A 16,505-nucleotide genomic window follows, 5' to 3' on the forward strand; every position below is an offset into this window, starting at 1 on the left:
TGTGCTGAGGTCACTTCCAGATGCACAATTCTTGTGCTGAGGTCACTTCCAGATGCACAATTCTTGTGCTGAGGTCACTTCCAGATGCACAATTCTTGTGCTGACGTCACTTCCAGATGCACAATTCTTGCGCTGAGGTCACTTCCAGATGTACAATTCTTGCGCTGAGGTCACTTCCAGAGACAGTTTGGAATGCTATGAGTGGTGCAACAGATAGTCGATTTTTTTCCATGGAGTCAATGGAAAACGGCTCCATTTACGTCTGAAGAAGTGACAGGCACTTCTTTGACGCGGCTGTCTTTTTTACGAGCCGCTTTTTGATAGCGGCGCGTAAAAAAAATGACCGTCGGCACAGAACATCGTGAGACCCATTCAAATGAATGGGCAGATGTTTGCCGACGCTTTTGAGCCGCATTTTCGGACGTAATTCGGGGCTAAAACGCCCGAATTACGTCCGTAAATAGTGTGTGTGAACCTTATAGCGCTAACAGTGAACTATAGCAAATATAGCAGATCTGAAATGTCACAAACTTAGTGGTGGCAAAGGTGGCATACTATGACAATGCCACGTTTAAAGTCACTGAGATCTTCAGCACTACTACCAATGTTTGAACTCAATAATAACGAGGGCTGTCTACATGTTTTTGGCCATAGAGTATGTGTAAGTGGGCTGTAACATTGTACTGTTACATGGATGGGTGAACAAACAAAATTTTTTTGAGACTTCATGTGGGAGTGCTGTGATTTTTTTCTTTGAAGAATATTGTTGGATCCATAATCTTGGACTGAATCGTTGATACACCATCAATCTACATTTGGACACAGTGCTGTTTTCTTTATTTTTATTTTGTTGTATGTATGTGTTCTACATAAGGATTATTCATCAAATATATATAGATTTGTATCGTTTTGTATTTAGTATGTATAGTTTTGTTGTATGTCGGATTATTCATCAAAGCATATCTAAGGAAGTTGAAGTAGTGAAATCTTTTGGGCACTGGAAGATACTATCCAGATGTTGTATTACATAATGCTTCTATTGTACTTGATAGGCTAATAAAGTTTTATAATCAAAGCTTTGTGTGTTTTTGCAGCACAATCCCTTTTTGATGGAAATCAGCATAATTTGATGCAATAATTTACCTTCCAGAAACTGATCAAGGGCATGGTTTGTGTAACACACAACCAGTATTGGATTATTGCCCTGCTTCCAAAGGTTAGAGTTATTAAGGAGAGCATACATAATTTTCAGCCCCACATAGGTTTTACCTGAAAAGGAAATAAATATGTAAAAAAAAGAGGCAATAGTAGTAAACAAACAATAAAATGAAATCAAAATCTTATAAGGGTAAATGTCCATGCGGCAGATTAATTGCTGAAATTTCTGTGACTGAAAATCCGTTCTATAGATTTGAATGGGTTCGTTTCTGCAGCATGTGCATGGATTTTTACAAAACCCCATTCAGATGTATGGAACAGTCGCAAAAATGTAAACAGCAAATCTGCCGCATGTGAACATACCATAAATGACCAAAATTTGTCAGGACTTAAATAAAACAAAAGTACCTAAATCTGTTAGGCATTGGTTACAGTTTATGACGTTAATTTATTATTTTATATTTTTGCAATTCCTGTTCATTTCCTCTCAGCCCCAACAATGGCTGCCTGTTACACAGTAAATAAATGTCAAATTCCTAACAACTTCTGCACCGCTGAATCACCCGTGTAGGTCAGATGCCCACACGGAGGTGAGTCACTGTTCCTCATTTAGCAAGAGAGTGCTCTGATTGGTCTGTCTCTCTGAATACCTTTCATAGCTAATTTTTTTTAAATAAATAAATAGTCCAGTGTGTTTAGTGTAACTTTTTAATTCGTTTTTATTAAAATATTGTTTCCTTTTTTAGATACAGCTGTTCTGTAATCTCTATGCAGAACAGCAGTATCTAGCGTTAAATCCTGTTCCCGTCAGCACGCAGGATTCACCTGTAATCGATCACATCTAAGTTCATAACTTAGATGTGATCGTTTACAGGTGGATCCTGCGTATCAGAGACACACAAACCCGCTGTCACTGAACCATCAGGTCCGCGGCGCTTACAGATTCAGTGAATAGCGAACGACACAGCTGCTGTGTATAGAGAATACAGAACAGCTGTATCTCAAAAAGTTAAACTAATTTTTAATAAAAACTAATAAAGAAGTTACACTAAACACACTGACTGATCCATTTATTATTATTTTTAAAAAAAGCCCTCAAAGGTGTACATGGCCTTTAAGAATCCCTAGCCTCAGCATTCAGGTGTAAGATCTAGTAATTGCTACGAGTGTTTATTATGGGAGTATCAGATTGTGGGTTTCAGTCTAGTGTTGTTTTACCAGCTCTGCCTAAGGATTTCCTTGCATGTTTGCTTGTGTTTATTCCTCTTAGTAAGTTTCTTCCTTTTTAATTGTGTTCTTTTCTGCTTAACTAGGTTCCCTGAGTTTGCAATCGGATTGTGCTCCTTTTATTGCCTACGGTTCCTTTTTTTTTACCTCTAAGAACGGAAAGCAGTCGGATACACTAAAATCAATGCATTTAATAGGACTCATGTACACTTCCGTATTTTTAACAGAGCCGTGAATCCGCTCCATTATTTTTATAACAGGTCCTATTCATGTCAGTTTTCATGCACCCGAATCTCCATTCAAGTCTATGGGTCCGTGAAAAAAAAACGGACGCCACTCGGAAGTCTTCCTGTTGCCATCCGTTTTTCACTGATCTGTTGTTATGAGACATGACACCATTCATTTTTTTTCACTCTTAATCTGTCATTACATTTTGATGCCTTTTTCGATTTATATTGTAATTTGTAAAGGCCCTCTAAGCTTTTGACATTAGTAAACAAAACTCAATAGTTTTATGACTATCTTGCTACATACTACAGTACCATACCCTAGAGATCCTACACACTAATATACTTCCGCTATCTTCAGCAAGAGAAGGGGACCACAGTATGACATCCATATGCCCTAATAAGGCATATGGATAAGGGGTGCATACTCTGACAGATTCCCCTCTCCACAGCAACATTCCTAGGCTACATCTTGTCGAGTCATAAGGTGGCCATATGCCTTCAATAGCTGTTTCTCCCGACCCCCCCATACACATGCAAGTTCGGTTTGGCTGAGCATGCATGTGCTCTCAATGGGAAGAGGGGAGCAAGCTGCTGCCAGACACCTCTGGCGGCAGCTTATCTTCCTGAAAACTAAAGGATCTTCTTTTTCCGGGCAAATGCCAAATGAACGTTGGCTGAACATCTAATACACATTAGATGGTCAGTCGGTCCCACCGATTTCTTCGGCTGACAATACTCTAATGTGTATGGCAAACTATAGACAGACTATAGACTGCCATGAATAAAGATCAATAGTTTGCTGACGAGAACTGGGGGACAACTGTAGGGAGTTTTGTTTTTTTTAGCTGCATATCACTCCTACCCAAGAGGAGTTAATCAGCTAGTGATAGTATTTTAGGACATTATACCTAATGTATTTCCTTAGTATACTTGTTTTGTACCTAAACTAAAGAAAAAGTTTAAAAACATTTTCAAAAATGTTTTGAGTGCAATTTTATAATACAATACAATTGATGCAGAATAATTTGTACTAGTAATAATTATTATTTAAAATATTTATTTTTACCTGTTCCTGGGGGCCCTTGAATAATAGTAAGCTCACTTGTTAGAGCCATTTGAAATGCCTTGAATTGAGACTGGTCAAGCTGAAGTTCCTCTTTCGTCGGCCAAGTACTGGAATCAAGGACATTAAATTGCTTATTCAAATGTATATTTGACAGATTAGTACTTTGTGAGGAGAAAGGAAGACCTAGTTTATGATATTTTTGTATTGTATGGTCGTCAGGTTTAATTAACTTCTCCAAGGTGTAACCAGCAGGATTCTGAGAGAGATATAATGGTGGGGACATTGCTGCGTTACAAAGTACTATATAATTCTGGAACGGAATTTCACTTGCCACCATTTCCTTCAAACCTTCCAAAACGTGTCGATATGCTTCAAAATAGGCTGTGGCTTCAATCATGAGAAAATGATGATCCAGCGAATACTGTGTCAGCTGCTGTCGACTTTCTTCTGTAAATGTAAGGGCTATGACTCCATTTTGGAGATCCGAAACACTTCTGTCTGCCACAGTGGCAAAAAGCATATTTCTAAAGTTGTCTTTAGAAAGGCAGACGAGTGATCCATAGAGAAGACGCTTCGAGATCTCCCAGCGAACATGTTTTAAGTTATTGGTACTGAATTTGACCTCGTGAACTATTCCAGCACGAGTGCATACTGGAGATAAGATGTGAGTATCAAAATAAATTCGAATATCATCAAATTTTGCTTCACTGAGATCCTTTTCTTTCAGTGTAACAAGTTCAGAAATTCCATCTCTTAGAGGTCGAATAAAATCTTCCCGCATTAGGCGGAAATGTGTATCTAGGTAAGACATCGCATCAGTATAGGACCCATCAATAATATTTGGTCGCATAGAAGGATTTTGAGACAAATAGATGTCTTCATATGTTGGATAAATTGATAGGTGTCGAAAATCATTTTCTATGCTCTGCCTGTTTCCTACAATGTAAATGTAATTGTCTGATTTCAAAGTTCCTTCCCCTTTTTTTACTTGTAAATATTGAAGGAACTTTTCAAGATCCATCAATTTTTTTTTATTTTCTGCAGACACAATATTCCCATTAAGTTCCATGTCATTGAATGAATTTTGAACAATGGTCTTAATTATAGTTACTTCCATGAAGGAACTGGACGGTAAGATACTCGCCAGTTCTGTGACCAAAGTAATAATATGTTCAAAAAATAAATTTTTTCTGTGTTGTTGCGTTATAGTTTTAGAACTATCCAAAATGTGAAAGGGAATAACTTGCTTTAAGAAACCAGATCCTTGGACTTGACTTAGGATATGTATTAAATTTTGACGATTTGTTGTGCTTGTGATAACTGTACTTAAGATATTCAGGAAACCTTCGACGATTTGAAAATCTATCGTACTTTCATTAAGAAATTCCCTTAGACCACTTCCTGGAGCAGCCAGTTTCATAATGATTTCAGATGGCTCCAAGGTGGATAGCTTGGAAATTGCATGTAAATCTATTTTTTTATCCTTGAAAGTTTTTTGGCCTACGGTCCCGTCATGCCTATTTCTTCTATTATCCGCTCTTCTGGATTCGATGAAAGGCTCTGAAAGATTTTGCACACTTTTTGCTCTCTCAGCAAATCCAGTTTTTTTTCTCTGGAAAGCGCTAGACGTATCTGAAACAAAAAAAAAAGTTAAACAATGAAATTCTGATTAAACTGTTAATGAACAACTAGTTATAAGTATGCGTTACACATTCTTCTTAGCCCTTTCAGGACCGAGGTAATTTTGTCCCTTGAGGACCAGCCCCATTTTTTCAAATCTGACATGTGTCATTTTATGTGGTAATAACTCTGGAATGCTTTTGCCTATCCATTTTCTCGTGACATATTGTACTTTATGTTAGTAGAAAAATATGGTCAATAAAGTCCTTGCTTATTTGTGAAAAACACAAATATTTGCAAAAATTATAATTTTTCTCATTTTAAATGTATCTACTTGTAAAACAGATAGTAATACCACACACAGTTGTTGCTAATTAACATCCCCCATATGTCTACATTATATTTGCATAGTTTTTTGAACATTATTTTAATTTTCTAGGACGTTACAAGGATTAGAACTTTAGCAGCAATTTCTCACATTTTTAAGAAAATTTCAAAAGGCTATTTTCAAGGACCAGTTCAGTTCTGAAGAGGCTTTGAGAGCCTTATGTACTAGATAAACCCCATTAATCACCCCATTCTAAAAACTGCACCCCTCAAAATATTCAATACAGCATTCAGAAAGTTTCTTAACCCTTTAGGCATTTCACAGGAAGGGCATGACCACACGTGGCGGATTTCCTCCGCAACTGTCCGCATCAATGCCGCACAGAATCTGCGTTGCAGATTCTGCTGCGGATCTGCACAAAATGTGCAGTAAATTGATGCGGACTAGCTGCTGCGGACTGCGGTAAAAGTGCTTCCCTTCTCTCTATCAGTGCAGGATAGAGAGAAGGGACAGCACTTTCCCTTGTGAAAGTCAAAGAAATTCATACTTACCGGCCGTTGTCTTGGTGACGCGTCCCTCCTTCGGCATCCAGCCCGACCTCCCTGGATGACGCGGCAGTCCATGTGACCGCTGCAGCCTGTTATTGGCCTGTGATTGGCTGCAGCCGTCACTTAGACTGAAACGTCATCCTGGGAAGCCGGACTGGAGACAGAAGCAGGGAGTTCTCGGTAAGTATGAACTTCAACTTTTTTTACAGGTTGCTGTATATTGAGATCGTAGTCACTGTCCAGGGTGCAGAAGCAGTTACTGCCGATCGCTTAACTCTTTCAGCACCCTGGACAGTGACTATTTACTGACGTCTCCTAGCAACGCTCCCGTAATTACGGGAGCCCCATTGACTTCCTCAGTCTGGCTGTAGACCTAGAAATACATGGGTCCAGCCAGAATGAAGAAATGTCATGGCAAAAAAGCAAGACGCATCCGCAGCACACATAACATGTGCATGACAGCTGCGGACTTCATTGCGGAATTTAGAATCTCCATTGAAGTCAATGGAGAAATTCCGCCATGAGTCCGCCACTGCTCCGCAACAGACAGAGCATGCTGCGGACACCAAATTCCGCTCCGCAGCCTATGCTCCGCAGCGGAATTTTACGCCTCGTCTAAACGAACACTTCTAAATAGAAGTGGAAGGCAATGGAGAAACGGCTCCGCTGCGGATTAACGCTGCGGAGTGTCCGCAGCGGAATTTAAGTGAAATTCTGCCACGTGTGAACCCAGCCGAATTAAAGCAATTTCTACTAATTTCAGTTTTTTTGCTGAAATTCATTTGAAATAAAAAAAAAATCTTTAACACAGAAGGTTTTACCCGAGAAATGCAACTCAATATTTATTGACCAGATTCTGCAATTTTTATAAATATCCCACATGTGGTCCTAGTGCGGTAATGGACTGAAGCACAGGCCTCAGAAGCAAAGGAGCACCTAGAGGATTTAGGGCCTCCTTTTTTTAGAATATATTTTAGGCACCATGTCAGGTTTGAAGATGTCTTGTGGTGCCAAAACAGTGGAATCTCCCCAAAAGTGGTTTTGGAAACTACACACCTCAAGGAATTTATCTAGGGGTATAGTTAGCATCTTGACCCCACAGGTCTTTTGCTATATTTATTGGAGTTTGTCTGTGAAAATGAAAATCTACTTTTTTTCTGATAAAATATATATTTTTTTTTTTACAAGGAATAAAGAATAAAAAACACACCAAAACTTGTAAAGCTATTTCTCCCGATTACGGCAATACCACATATGTAGCAATAAACTGCTATTTGGACCCACGGCAGAGCTCAGAAGGGAAGGAGTGTAATTTGGCTTTTGGAGCGCAGATTTTGCTTGATAATAGTTCTGTTTGGAGTTTTGCTGGTATTTCAGTTCACAATGTGGTGGCATATGTAAGCTGGGCAGAGAACATCAGGGCATAATAAGAGGGTATTATAATGGGGTAAATAAATAATAATTCATAGATATGTGGCCAGTGTCGCACTGATAAATGGTGAACACTCTTATCCGCTTTTGGAACGCTCTGCACAATTTCTGTCGCTATATTCTGAGCGCCAGAACTTTTTTATTTTTTCTCCACCGGAGCTGTGCGAGGGCTTATTTGTTACAATACAATCTGTCGTTTTTATTGATACAATTTTAGGGTACATGTGATTTTTTGATCACTTTTTATTAGATTTTTTGCCAAGAAAAGTGACAAAAAAAACATACATTTTGACAATGTTTTTTTTTTACAGTGTTCACTGTGCGCTATAAATAACATTTTACTTTATTCTGCGGGTCGATACGATTACGGCGATACCATATGTATATAGTTTTTTTAGTATGTTTTGTGGCGTTTGCGCAATAATAATCACTTTTCTATAAAATTATAGATTTTTTGTGTCCCCATATTCTGAGAGCTATAACTTTTTTAATTTTAGGTAAAAAATGCTGTGTAAGGGCTTGTGTTTTGCGGGACGAGTTGAAGTTTTTATTGGTATTATTTTGGAGTACATGCAACTTTTTGATCACTTTTTATTCTATATTTTGTGAGGGGTGATGACCAAATAAGGGGGGATTCACACGAGCGTGATTTGGCAGCGTGTAGGCCGCGTGGAAGTCTATGGGGCAGTACACACAGTCCGTGTATTTTGCGCAGCGTTTGTTCGCTGCGCAAAATACGCGACAGGTTCAATAACTCTGCGTATTTCACGCATCACGCACCCATTGAAGTCAATGGGTGCGTGAAAACCAGGCAGGTCGCACGGAAGCACTTCCGTGCGAACCGACTGAAACAGCGCACCAGCTGTCAAAATGATGAATGGAAACAGAAAAGCACCACGTGCTTTTCTGTTTCCAAGCATCCAAACGGAGTGTCTTTGCGAGGAGCGAACCCCGACTACCGAAGCTAACTTCACCGGGTTCGACCAAACTCGTTTTGGCCGAACCCGGCAAAAAAAATTCCGGTCCGCGACGTCGGGAGACATTCACTGTGCATGGTGATGAAAGAGTTAAACTGTTTCAGCACCATGGACAGTGACTTGCGATCCCAAAATACATGAACCTGTAAAAAAAAAACGAAGTTCTAACTTACCGATTACTCCTGTCTCCTTCCTGCAGTCCGACCTCCCGGGATGACACTTCAGTTCAAGTGACAGCTCCAGCCAATCACAGGCCAAGCACAGGCTGCAGCCAATCACAGGCTGCAGCGGTCACTTGGACTGCCGCGTCATCCAAGGAGGTGGGGCCCGATGTCAAGAGAGGCGCGTCACCAAGGACGCGTCACCAAGGCAACGGCCGGGAAGTTCTCGGTAAGTAGGAACTTTATCTTTTTTTTTTACAGGTTTTATTGTGTTCGGCATTCACTGTCGAGGGTGATGAAAGATTTAGCTCTTTCAGCACCTTGGACAGTGACGGTGACAGTGACGGGCGTCGACAAGCCTCATCTCTATGATGCCGGCTGCGCGAAAATCACGCAGCCGCGCATCATACACGGATGACACACGCAGCTGTCAAATGGTTTTTGCGCTCGCAAAACGCCGCGTTGTTTGCGCGCGCAAAAACGCAACGTTCGTGTGAATCTGCCTTAATAGTGATGCTGGCATTGTTTTTTTTTTTGTTTTTTTTGCAGTGTTCACCGTTCAGGAAAAGTAATATTATAGTTTTATAGTTTGGGTCGTTACGAACGCGGTGATACCAAATATGTGTACTTTTTTAACGGTTTCATTTTTTTCCTATAATAAAAGTCTTATTATAGGAAAAACAAAGCATTTTTTGTTTTTGTAACTTATAACTTGTTTTTACACTTTTATAAAACATTTTTATTACTTTTTTACTTGAAGCCCTGCAGCACTGATAGCTGCTATAATACATTGCTCCGGCTGGTCCTCATAGGCTTCCGTGCATGGCAGACCCGGAGGCTGTTGTATGGCCTCCGGTTTTGCCATGCAACTGACGGCAGCACCCGCAATCGGTCCCCGGGAAAGTTTGTTGTAGCAACAAACTTTCCAGTTTGTTGCTACAACAAACTTTCCCTGCGATCACATGATTGGGACCTGAACCAATCAGGTCACGATCATGTCTCCGGAACCAGAGGCAGGGGTTGACCGCACGATCCGGGTGTCACCGCTACTCTGAGAGACCCGGATCGCGCTTTTAACACATGAATTTACTGTGGGCGGTAATAATATTCTCTGTAGCCGAACCTATCAGAGAAGAGGTTGCTGAGGAGTCGGGGACACTGACACCGCCGGCGTCAGAGTGATCTCCCCAGTGCTATGCCGGCAGAAGCAGAGGTCTGCAGATTCACGTCTTCACTGCACGGGGTATATGTGGATAGGACGTGAATATACAGATTGTCGGCATGAAAGGCTTAATGTTTATTAAAAAAAGAAGTCACCCAGAAAAACACATCAATACTGTACGTAGACAATATAACTCAAGTGCTAACACTGGACAAATGACACTATTTTGTTATGACAGCCAAGCTTTAGTAAACCAATGGCTAGGTGCAATGTTATACAACATATTCTCAAACAATTGATCTTACCTCATCTATGCAGACATTTTTCTACTATTTTTAATTCTAAATCTACCTGGGAAATCGTAAAAAATAATGCAGTGTTGCTGAGGTGCTCCAATTGCTATGTGAACTGCAAGCTTTGCTTATACAGATTATTTATTTGTCTTTTCAAAAATATTCTATTATTTCAAAAAGGTATTAAAACGTTATTGCACGTGCAAATTGGGTACCTTTCCTCTCGGTGCTGAAATACGCAACCATGTTTTGGCTACCATATCTCAGAGGACTTTTGTGATGATTTGAGAGCTTCCCAGAAGTACCAAGATGCTGCTGCTGGTTTCCGTGACTTGTTACATGAACTTGTGGGTGATCTCTTCTTCTACCATCAGTTGTGCCGTTTTGCTTTGTTCTTTCTCTGTTAGCTCCTGGGGCTATACCTGGAAGATAGTGTAAGAGTATGTTCACACAAGGTCATTATGTCCGTAATTGACGGACATATTTCGGCCGCAAGTACCGGACCGAACACAGTGCAGGGAACCGGGCTCCTAGCATCATAGTTATGTACGACGCTAGGAGTCCCTGCCTCGCTGCCGGACAACTGTCCCGTACTGTAATCATGTATTCAGTACGGGACAGTTGTCCTGCAGCGAGGCAGGGACTCCTAGCGTCGTACATAACTATGATGCTAGGAGCCCGGCTCCCTGCACTGTGTTCGGTCCGGTACTTGCGGCCGAAATACGTCCGTCAATTACGGACGTAATGACCTCGTGTGATCATACCCTTAAAGAAAAAAACACACAAAAAATACAGCTGTGTTTTTCTTTTCTTCGTTTTCACCTGCATCTTGTGGATTTGGATCCCAAGTTTTACAACTATTTCAGCTAGTAATTATGATAACCTATAATATCCTAAATAATAACCCATTTCCTGTTCATCACAGTAAAGGATGCATTGTCACATACACAAGCATTACCAGAAATATTGATTTGAAGATTTAGGCTGAGGCTACATTAAGACTTTATGTAGTGTAATGAAATGATTTCAACTGACAAGTGACAGCTGCAGTCCACAAGATTGCCTGCAACTTAAAGAGGCTCTGTCACCAGTTTAATACTTTCCCATCTCCTACCTAATCTAATAGGCGCTGTGTTGTAGCTAACTACTGTTATTTTTGTTTTTAAAACGTTTATTAGTGACAAAGTTCTGTTCATTTTTACATTTATGCAAATATGCAAATACTGGGCGTTGTAAAGAAAAATTTATGACGCTGACCAATTAGCGTCATACACTTCTCTTCATTCATGCCCAGCTTTACTGCAGGAGTAAGTGACTACACAACGTGATCTTGCGAGATCACGCTGTGCTGTGAATAATGCTGGGCATGAATGAAGAGAAGAATATGACGCTGATTGGTCAACGTCATACACTTTTCTTTACAACCCCCACTTGGTGAAAGTAAAAAAAAAAAACGCCAAGTTGGGCATTTAGAAAAAATTTGCATAGATTTAAAAAATGAACAGAACTTTTTAACTAATAAACGTTTTTCAAAAAACCAAAACAGTAGTTATCTACAATAAAGCGTTTATTAGATTAGGTAGGCGATAGCAAAGTATTAAACCGGTGACAGAGTATCTAAAATGTAGTTCTTTGAACTGTAGATGTAGCTCAATAGTTAAAGTCAATCAGTAGCACTACAAAAATAATTTTTTTTGTAGCTCATGCCTAGAAAGTATTTTAGCAGTGAGAAGGTATTCTGAGACTTTTCAGAAAGCATTAAAAGGACACATCATGTGACTGTGAAGAATTTAGTTTTTTTAAGTAGTGTTGGTAGTGATTTTTTTATTTTGTCTATAAATATGAGATATACTGTATTATAAAAAAAAAAAAAATACCAGTTTTAACAGTGGCCACTAGATGTCAGCACAACAGGCTACACTCCATGGTGGTGATTACAGCATCTTGGCTGACAACTATTGCGTCATTAAAGGGTTTGACCACTGCATAGCGGCCGTTCTGCAGAACTGCAGCCATGCTCCTATTCACTTGAATTGGCTGCTATACTCCGTGACAGGAGCCATCTGCTTCCGGCTCCAACTGCTGCATACCGTTCAAAACATCCGGCACCCAGAGGCAGCCGGAACAGCTCATCAATGCGGGGTCTGGATATCGGACCCCGACCGATCATATACTGATGACTTATACGATGAATAGGTCAGCAGTTGTCCGGTCGTGGACAACCCCTTTAACACTAGTGGATGGTTACTGGCAGAATAACAGGTCTATTGTACTACCTCAGCCAAGATAAGGAGTTTCACAAAACTATATAGAATGTTTTAGACAGCTGGTACAGAGCAATGCGAGAAGGGTATGGGCATCTAGGCAGAGATAATGATGTCACTGCCCCTCTTCAAAAACAGACTCCATTGACATCGTTGTTCAGCAAACCTTCTAATGCTGTGCAGAGAGGGTGTACGTAATAAAGCACTATACAACTCGCTAGGATATTGCCATCAATGTTTCCTGTTTTGGGTCGACATTTTGGTGGCTTCAGAAAAAATGTATGGTTTTCTATAGAGTTTCACGTTACAATATTTTCAAGCTACAATGGTCGCCCTGGTTTAATAGTGTCATTTAAGGGGAATATGTGTATTGGAGGTATACAAATTGGGTTGTATGTATACTAAACCCATGGGTTCATCACAATGATTTGTTATGGGACACAAAGGATAAAGCCAGCACTGTAGAATTAGGAGCCACATTGCATATTGAGGAAGTTATACCAACTTATACATATAATAGTTCACATTTACAGTAGAGGCACGTTTCTAGGTTTTACCCTTTCCAGCTTGGTTAGCTTGTTGATGGTGATGGTGATAATTCGGTTTCTTTCCAGGAGACATGCTGCTGTGCTGGGCACCTGAGGTATGATGTACCTCCAGTCTCCCCCCTGTTCCACCTCTGCTCTCAGAATGTGCTCTCCCTCTTAGATTTCTATATGCCACATTTTGAAGGTTTGTAACACTAGAATAGCCTCCAGTTGCACCAAATAAGTTCAATGGGTCATCTAAATCAAAATGTGATAGAAGAAAGCAGTGTTATAATCTTTGTCTTTTTAACTACAAGCAAAATCATTACAAACCCAACAAAGAATAAATCCTGCTAAATAGTCCCTGCATCTTATAGTCGGCAGTCAAGGGACCCAGCAGCGCCAGGCCCCCTGACCGCTTCTTATTTAACCTCTTCCCGACCCATGATGGGAGGGGATGATGTTTGGAGCGGTCTCACGCGCTGAGCCAGCTCCATACACTGCAGGTGTCAGCTGTTTGTTTTATAGCTGACACGCTGCTCTAACGGCCAGGAACAGTGATGGCGCTATTACTGGCCGTTTAACTAGTTAAATGCTGCAGTCAAAAGCGACCGCGGCATTTATAGGGGTCTTCCCATGAAGGACATTTATGACATATCCACAAGAGACAACCTAACCAAAAACCTCACACCAAAAAGATGGCATGTAGTGGGGTCCCCTATAACAATTAAACCTAGAAATGAACCAATTGGGACATATCCCTAAAAGAAATATTGTACTCAATGTAAAAAGTACAAAAAATTCTTTATTAAATATAATGACAAAATAACACAATAATAGGAAAAGAGAAATGATACAAAATATACGGAGACATAAACAGCAGGGTCAGATGTACAAGACCGTGACCGACAGAATCAACCGTCCACTAATGACCTTAAACACGCTCAGATAATGGTAAATGACACACAAGCCCAGGGATGTATAATGTGACATATGGCACAATGTTACCGGCAAAAAATGACAGTGTACAGAGATGATAACCCATACACAAACAGAGCCTACACGATATATGGTAACACATAGAAAGAGCAATGTGCATGTGGCAATCTACATGTAATAATGCATCAAAGCCAGCACAAAAAATAAAGGGTGCATCTGAATAAATATGCATCCAATAGAGCGTGCAATGCAGGCACAGGAAAAAATGCAGATACTGGTGTATATCAGAAGGTGTAGTGGCTCAGATAGCAGAGGAAGAAATAACCGCCATAACTAGACCAAATGAACACATACCCTGAGACATGTTTGAGGAGCGTGAGGGGTCAGAAGAGCTGGATGGGTGAACAGGTATCATTTCTCTTTTCCTATTATTGTGTTATTTTGTCATTATATTTAATAAAGATATTTTTTGTATTTTTTACATTGAGTACAATATTTCTTTTAGGGATATGTCCCAATTGGTTCGTTTCTAGGTTTAAATATCCACAAGAGACGCCAGCGCTCACTTCCGCTCCGTTCTGCTGTACCTGTAGGGTGCGCGCACACGCTTGTGCCCGGCCTTAAAGGGCCAGCGCGCGTACATGAAAATAATCATCAATTGACCCATGATCACCCTGGACTATAAGAAGGGCCCTTCCCCTTTACTCATTGCCTAAGCGTTTTTGTGTTTACCCGTGTTAGTCTTGCAAATGGTCCCTTAGTGTTATCCTGTTCCCGTACCTGCTACCTGTATCCCGTGCTACCATTGTTCCTGTGCCTTAGAAAGTTGGAGTCGTGTTGTGCCACAGGTCACGTCTGCTGTTACAACACGCCTGGTGTCTGCTGCCAAGCTCCCATCTGAGCCTAGCCTTTACTACTGTCTGAACTGCTACAGGTACCCTTGTGCTTGGACTATATAGATATTGACTTGGTACACTGTTTGGCTAGCGGCAGTACGGCCCAGTGGGTCCACATACCCACAGATCATGACAGATGGAAAGTTCACAGTAACATTTTAAGGTGATTCATGAGCAGGGTAGACATGGAAAAAAGAGTCTATGTTGTTCAATCGCACTGCAAAATATTTTCCACGCAGGACACTGACCAGTATACTCACCTTGCACAAGTAATGGAGGGTTTCTTCCTACCCTTCCTCCCACATTTCGGCCTTGATGCTGGCTGTTCTGACCACCTGAAGAGAAAAGAAATGTCATCTGTAATTATGCACAATTAGATAGTAGTAACGCAAATGCTATTTTCTGTACTGTAAAATGACGTAGGATTTTGGAGTTTTCAGGTCCACTTTATATAGTGTAATCATTTTAAAGCCTTATTGATTTTTACTTACTAATGGAAAATCCTATCGGGGTATCTCACGCCAACACACACAGCAAGAATTAACTCCTCATATTCCCTTTATTGCTGGAGAGGTTGTGGTGCTCACGGCACATATTTGCATGTGTGGTGGGTGTAACGTCCACAGCCGCAAGCCGTTGTTCTTACCTGCCCCCCGATGGCCGCGGCCATGGACGAGTGAGGGCCGGGCGGCATCTCCCTCCTGAGAGACGCCGGCACTCACTTCCGCATCGCTGGACTGGTTCCCGTAGGGTGCGCGCACGTCCGGCCTTAAAGGGCCCATGCACACACATGAGTAAAATCTGTAATTAGTCCATGATCACCCTGGACTATAAAAAGGGCTCTGCCCTTTCACTCATTGCCTGAGTGTTGTTGTGTTTACCCATGTTAATCTTAGCAAATGGTCCCTCAGTGTTATCCTGTTCCCGTGCCCTGCTACCTGTATCCTGTGCTACCGTTGTTCCTGTGCCTTAGAAAGTTGGAGTCGTGTTGTGCCCCCGGTCACGCCTGCTGTGTTACAACACGCATGGTATCTGCTGCCAAGGTCACATCTGAGCCTAGCCTTTACTACTGTCTGAACTGCTACAGGTACCCTTGTGCTTGGACTATATAGACATTGACTTGGTACACTGTTTGGCCAGTGGCGGTACTGGCCAGTGGGTCCACATACCCACAGATCATGACAGATGGAAAGTTCACGGTAACATTTTAAGGTGATTCATGAGCAGGGTAGACATGGGAAAAAGTCTATGTTGTTCAATTGCACTGCAAAATATTTTCCACGCAGGAAACTGACCTGTATATTCACCTTGCACAAGTAATGGAGGGTTTCTTTCTACCCTTCCTCCCACATTTCGGCCTTGATGCTGGCTGTTCTGACCACCTGAAGAGAAAAGAAATGTCATCTGTAATTATGCACAATTAGATAGTAGTAACGCAAATGCTATTTTCTGTACTGTAAAATGTCGTAGCATTTTGGAATTTTCAGGTCCACTTTATATAGTGTAATCATTTTAAAGTCTTAGGATTTTCCATTAGTAAGTAAAAATCAATACCGGGGTATCGCACGCCAACACACACAGCAAGAATTAACTCCTCATATTCCCCTTATTGCTGGAGAGGTTGTGGTGCTCACGGCACATATTTGCATGTGTGGTGGGTGTAACGTCCACAGCCGTA

General features: G+C 41.0%; 1 protein-coding gene across 2 annotated transcripts in view; it reads right to left on the reverse strand.

The window, feature by feature from the left end:
- Positions 1–16,505, reverse strand: part of LOC142651758 (NFX1-type zinc finger-containing protein 1-like) — a 100,680-nt gene that overhangs the window by 53,664 nt on the left and 30,511 nt on the right. Inside the window, exons 3-8 of one of the 2 annotated variants that reach the window (XM_075826818.1) lie at positions 16,135–16,209; positions 15,088–15,162; positions 13,023–13,250; positions 10,417–10,623; positions 3,682–5,313; positions 1,144–1,269 (exon numbers count right to left, since the gene is read on the reverse strand). In XM_075826818.1, the coding sequence (XP_075682933.1) occupies positions 1,144–1,269; positions 3,682–5,313; positions 10,417–10,623; positions 13,023–13,250; positions 15,088–15,162; positions 16,135–16,209 (2,343 nt within the window). Of the gene's footprint in view, positions 1–1,143; positions 1,270–3,681; positions 5,314–10,416; positions 10,624–13,022; positions 13,251–15,087; positions 15,163–16,122; positions 16,210–16,505 lie in introns of both variants that reach the window. The other variant, XM_075826817.1, reaches the window with a different exon arrangement.

Source organism: Rhinoderma darwinii, chromosome 5 (assembly GCF_050947455.1).
Source record: "Rhinoderma darwinii isolate aRhiDar2 chromosome 5, aRhiDar2.hap1, whole genome shotgun sequence".
Taxonomy (NCBI): Eukaryota; Metazoa; Chordata; class Amphibia; order Anura; family Rhinodermatidae; genus Rhinoderma; species Rhinoderma darwinii.